Source organism: Lepisosteus platostomus, chromosome 12 (assembly GCF_059453375.1).
Source record: "Lepisosteus platostomus isolate fLepPlt1 chromosome 12, fLepPlt1.hap1, whole genome shotgun sequence".
NCBI lineage: Eukaryota > Metazoa > Chordata > Actinopteri > Semionotiformes > Lepisosteidae > Lepisosteus > Lepisosteus platostomus.
In genome coordinates, this window is record NC_142622.1 from 9,703,983 (window position 1) to 9,709,982 (window position 6,000).

The following is a 6,000-nucleotide window of genomic DNA, read 5'->3' on the forward strand; positions in this document are numbered from 1 at the left end:
TCCATTAATGGATGGTATATCCCGTCTTATTGCAGATAGATTTCAGGCTGTACAACTCGATTTGCTCAATGTAGGCATATTGAGAAGGCCTGGTTGCCCATTGCTTGTTACTTTTCTGGATGGTTGTTTTTTTGCATCTTTCTGTTTTTAATTGGGCTAACCGTCGTAAAATCAGAACCTGATGCCTCGGCACTGTGGTGCTGTACTGGCCTGTACCTGTCCATGGGCTGTGCCCTCATGCCACTTTCCGACGTGGAAAGTGAGTCGTAGGAGTTTGTCTTCTGCCCATTCCTCTGGGAACAGTAGGAAACTCTTGCCCTGCTTTTCAGCGGCGAGGAAGCGACTCGGCGGGGGGTGTACGCGCCCCAGGATCTCTATGCCTTCCCGTTGACCAAAGTGGGAGAGTCCAGCACTCTGAAAGTAAATGTACGCAACAGCTCCTTCGCAACTCATGTGGTAAGTGAGGAGTCTTTTTGACTGAACCACTGGTGACACTGATAGGGTCATAGGAGGAGGTAGCCACAGGAAATGCAGTGAACCAGCAACATTTTTCTCAATTAACCGAATGTCACTTTTCATTTAGAGTTTAAATATCTTAAGTGCACATGGATCCCCGAGTGCTAAAAAAAGAAATGGAAATTTCAGCACGATGTCCTAGCTGCAAGAGTTATGCTGTCCTTAATTTGGCGAAATGGGTTATTTTAAAACAGGCTAATCAATTCCTCTAAAGTCTGTGTTATGAGCAGTGTTGGTTCTCAGTGCTGTTCACCACCACAGGTGAAATTATCACCAGAGGTGTCCCACGAATGAGGTCTACATAGACCAGCTGTTTTGCAGTGTTCATATTGCACTCGGCTTCTGTGGAACACAGAAGCAAGCACTTTTGAAGAGTTTGCTTTGAGGGTTGTTAAGAATTTGAGCAGTTTAAATGCACTTTTCCCATATAATGATATTGGGGTTCTTCATTAATTGTGCATGGGCGTGCTTCCTGCTCCATGTGTGAGGAAGTCCTAGTTAACCATGGTCATTGTGATTAGCTTCACAATAGAGCTTTTTGACCTCCATTGCTAGTTAATGAAAGCATGTGTTTGTTAACATTGTGTGAATGTTGTAACTCCTGAGAATGTTTTAATATACCTGCATGGACTTGATGTTTAGCTTTTCTAATTGAATTGCAGCTGAAATTCATAAGCCCTAGGGAGCCATTCCACATCAAGCATTCCAAATATTCCTTAAGGTGAGTGATCTGTTCAGAAAATCCTCAATTTCCAATGTCACAGAGAAGCTTATAATGCTGAAATAGAAATTGTTAAATACAAGGGTTTTAGTTGACAGTGTGATTAACTCCTGTACAGCTCCCACTGGAGAAACCTGAAGCTGTTAAGAGCAGATCCATCGAAAGTCATCCTACCAGACTTCTTTTTTGTCATTTTACTCAGATGTTTCCACTTGATAGCGCAGCGTGAGCACTGCTGTTGTGACAGTTTTTGCATGTTTTCAGAATGCAGTGTTCTGCGTACACCTTCATATGAAAGCTATATAGGAAGAACAGGTTTTGTCTATTTGTGTTTATCATATTATAAAGCATTTTTATGTATTGTTGCTTGGATTGCAGAAGAGGTTATATGTAAATGATCAGTGATGGTGAAAGCTTTGAGCTGATCTAAAGTTGTAACTCACAAATGAATAATGACTACGCAGAATATGAATGATTAAAGTAAAATTGCTTGTCATTTCCCTTTTGGTTAGATTACTTGCTGCAGTACTTAAATCAAGGTGGAGGAGGTCTCAAACCACTTACTACTGATTTTGTTTATTACTTTGCATTTTTTGTTAATGGGAGGCTTTCAAACATGAAAGGACAGTGTTCTCGTTAGTGCCTGCCATTACATTTTATTTTAGTTTTGTGTGCTATTGAGCATAAGCAATTTGAAGATGAAGGGAACTGTTCATCGATCCGTTTCTTGGTAGATCTCTGCATTTTCCTTTTAAAAACGTATCTGCTGTTCTTCCTTGCAGGTCCCAACACTATATCAACCTACCAGTCCAGTTCAAACCAGGGGCGGCAGGGAACTTTGCCACCTTACTGCTCATTCAGACCGGCGCGTGCGGAAGTCTCGCTATTCAACTTACTGGTGAAGCTGTAGAAAACGTCTAATTGCCTTTAGAGGCACCAAAGTCTGTGCATGCTGTTGCCTTTGGAGGTCATTAGTTGTACTACATGACTTCTTCTGCCTTGAGGAGTGGTGTCGGTATCATCATTCTAGCAGTTTGTTCCTTTTACATTACAAAGGGTTTCCTTTTATTTTTCCTTCTTCCATTTAATGTGTGCGCCAAGAGTGCTTCTGCACAATACTTGGGTAGCTCTCGCCAAAGTAAAGGGGTCAGTTTCATTTCCTTGCTTTGATGGTGGTTGGAGGTTTTAGTGATGTCCCCTCTTGACAGGATTTAGATTTGAGCGACCGTGCACAAGTAACTCCCTGCAGAGCTCCAGGGGGTTCACCTGAGATGAGCAGATCGAGTGCTGTAGTCTTTGACAGATAATGAATGGCCCCTTTCATGCATCCACAGTGCCTTTTACACAGATAGAATGATAGACAATTACCTCTTGTAAAAACTGGGTATTCAAAATCAAGTGCCTTTTCTTGTCCGAATAAAGCTTTTCAGAAATGACTTTTCCTCTACACATAGTAAAGGGCTTTCATAGAAAATAAAGACTTCATTCAATATGTTTTTATAAAAAGTGAGTAAAACATCACCACTTGGCTTAACTTATCCATTCATTAGTTCTCAGCAGTACACGAGATGTATGAGCCCCTGTAACTTAATATGACCATTTCAGCAGGCATTGGTTATAGTCTTTCTAGTGTTTTTTTTTGGACTGGACATTAAGAGGAAAATCTGGTCCACATAAGCAGAGTAATAGTCACCACTCTAAATGATGCCATGGACGTCTGTTAAACATTAAACATCTGTTAAGGTTTGCTTGACTACCATTTTTTTCAGGCTGTCTTTAAGATAAAAAATGGATCCTCTATGTTTCTAAGATTGACGTGCCTGCATTTGTGGTGGAGGGATGCTGCTATCCCGCTGGCCAGTGCTTAGTGCCATGTGATGGCCCTTGGGAAGTGTCCTGGTGTGTAATCTGGATATGGGCTGTCCAGTCCTGGTCCTGCGGGGACAGCTGTGTCTGCAGGTTGTCTAGGTCTCTATAAAGCAGTGGCAAATGAAGAGCTGGGTTTATTCAAATGGGCTCAGTTGATCCAGTAGCCATCTGGATAGCTGGAATGAAAACCTGTTGAAACACATCCGCCAAGACCACAGTAGCACATTCCTAATGTAGATCAGGGGGTCACCAACTCGTGTCCTGTAGAGCCATAATCCAGCTGTTCTTATTGGTTACCCATTAATAATCAGTCTGTAAAAAAAAAAACTTGGAATATGTGAAGTTTTGATTTACTAGATCTATTGATTGCCAAGAGTCAGGAATAGCCAGCTGTGATCATTAAGAGCTGCAGAGTCATTTTCAGTTCAGATAATCAGTAGACTATTTGAGCAAATTATCTGCTGAAATTGGCCAAAATAAAAATGCTTTACATTTTTAGGAGGTCATTTATTGATATTAACCAGTTAAACCTGCTTGGTTGTGGCTATTCAAAATCGAGGATGGCCAGTCTTGGTTTACACTACGTGCTTATGATCAGGCAAGCGCAGAACACATCTACTAAAACCGTGCCTGAAACTTTTTCACATGTTTGGCATTAGATGCTGAAAGTTTTAAAGCCAAGCTTTACTTTTAAAACTACAACCAAAACTTCAGTGATACAGTAGGTAGGCAAGCTGATGTCACTTTACTGTGCTGACTCTCCACCCATCTCTTGTCTATCAGAATGTGAATGAATGTCTGAAGTCTTTTCCAGACCACTGTGTAAAGAACCTGCAAACTGCGTGCACACAAGAATGCTTGAGTGTGGATCAAGGCATGGCCAAGGATCTAATGGCAGTGTCTCCAAACATGCCACTGTAGTGTAATGTGTTAATGTAAGCAATGTGATGCTTCAGTAAAGAGTAATAAACCTTAATTAGAACAAACATTGAAGAAACTTAAGTTTTTTTACTTTTTCCTAATAACTTTAGAAAGGGAATCTATTGTGAACTTTAAAAAAAGACTGGACCTCTATTAGCCTTCATAATTAAATCATTCATGTGTAAAATGACAGAACACCATATCTGGTTAATGTCACAATCTGCTAAGATGTCTAGAATAACTTATTTAACTATGACGGGGAAACTAAAACTTGTTTCACACTGCTAAAGGGCAGAAGAAAAGTATTTTGCACATGTTTTGTATTTTTGTTGTATCTTAATGTAGAATGTATTTATTTTTAAAAACCAAATTGTATTAAAATAAACAGTTGTGCATTTTCTGCCTGTTTTGTTCCTTGGCTTATTTTTCGAAAGGGTAGTGGATTATCTGACATTCTTTTCATTCTTTGGTCTGGTTTGAAAGTCTTCTATTCTTTCCTTTACCCAGGTCACAAGTGATCCTTGTTGAATATATTAGCTAGGTAAATGGCTCAGCTTCTTTAGTAAAAGTTCAGGTGGGTAGCTGCGTCAGCATGCGTAGGCTGCAAAGGAACAAGTAATAGGTTTATTCCATGCTGAAAAAAAAGAAAGAGAACACGTTTCGGCCGTGGAGTCTTCTTCAGGTGTGAAGATGACGCCTGAAGAAGGCTCCACGGCCGAAACGTTTTGTTCTCTTCTTTTTTTCAGCATGGAATAAACCTATTACTTGTTTCTTTAGTAAGAGTCACTCGTGTCTACGACTAAAGAATTCTTCACTTCTGTAGTTTTTGTTTAAGCTTTTTTGATAACACTTTATCACCCATCTTTAATCAGACAAGTAATACCTTCTTATAAAGGTCATTTCAAAATTACTGCAGACTTCACAGTGCACTTCTTTCCTAAAACGGACAGGGTGGAGTTGAATGGGAGCACGTTTTCAACCTAAATCGAGTTAACGAGCGAGTCTTTAAAGGGGGATACTTTTCTTTTTTGAGGGGGGAAGGGTCTACAGAATGTACCAAAACCACCAACCCTCATTCAAGCTGTTCTGTCGACTGATCTGGCTTGCAACTTGTAGGGGCTGTAGCCTTCAGGACTCTAAAGTGGAGCCTGCAGAACATATGGTGTCCTAATTGGGCACCTGACAAGCCTCTAGCTCTATCTGAATTGGACAACCTTACAGCGTTTGGCAGAAATCTTAAAGGCTATAGAAAGCTTATGTCCTATGATCTAAAACTAATAGTTTATAAAGGTGTGGAAGACTAACAATGTGTAAACCAGAGACATTGAGGGAACCGGTCTAAATGTCTAAATACTTGGCATGCCAGCCAGACTGTACAGTGTATTTAACAAGATTGAATACACATGTTACCAAATCCCAGGAAGTAAGTGTTCCATTGAATACATGTGCTGTATTTGGGTTAAGAGGTGGTTAACAGGAAGCGGGGCAGGGATGAGTGTTACAATTGGGCTGATGTAACGAACACAGTAACACAGGTTTGTTTTAGAATGGCTGCTGTTCCCAATGGATATCAATGCCCCAGTTGTAGCATAATTGGGAAACCAGCGAAATGTGCAGCTGATACCAGAATAGAATGAGTAAAATTTGTAGAATCTGCACATTACATTTTAAACCATCTAGGTCGAAGTCAAACCACCTGGCTGATGTTTAAATGTACATGTACAGGTGGAAAAATCTCTCAATTTAAAATGGGAAGTATTGAGTTTTATGGTAGCTACCTGTGGAAAGGATGTAGGTTTTTATGTTGACATTTTCATCTCTCCCCCCCCAAAAAAAAATGTAAGGATAGTCACAAATGTAGAAAATAAATCAAGAAGTACTATCTTAAAATTTCACAAAACACCAGTGAGACCTAATTTTAACTATTGTAACTTTGGTGTTCATAATACAAAAATGGTTTTGCTACTCTGGAA

The 6,000-nt window shown here is 40.0% G+C and overlaps 1 protein-coding gene across 3 annotated transcripts in view; it reads left to right on the forward strand.

Moving 5' to 3' along the window:
• The window catches only part of cep192 (centrosomal protein 192), a 39,445-nt gene extending 35,018 nt beyond the window's left edge, over positions 1-4,427 (forward strand). For 2 of the 3 annotated variants that reach the window (XM_088600836.1, XM_088600838.1), the window contains exons 45-47: positions 330-456; positions 1,179-1,237; positions 2,020-4,427. In XM_088600836.1, the coding sequence (XP_088456962.1) occupies positions 330-456; positions 1,179-1,237; positions 2,020-2,158 (325 nt within the window). In that variant the 3' untranslated portion in view covers positions 2,159-4,427. The remainder of the gene's footprint in view (positions 1-329; positions 457-1,178; positions 1,238-2,019) is intronic. The other variant, XM_088600839.1, reaches the window with a different exon arrangement.
• Positions 4,428-6,000: the final 1,573 nt, after the last annotated feature.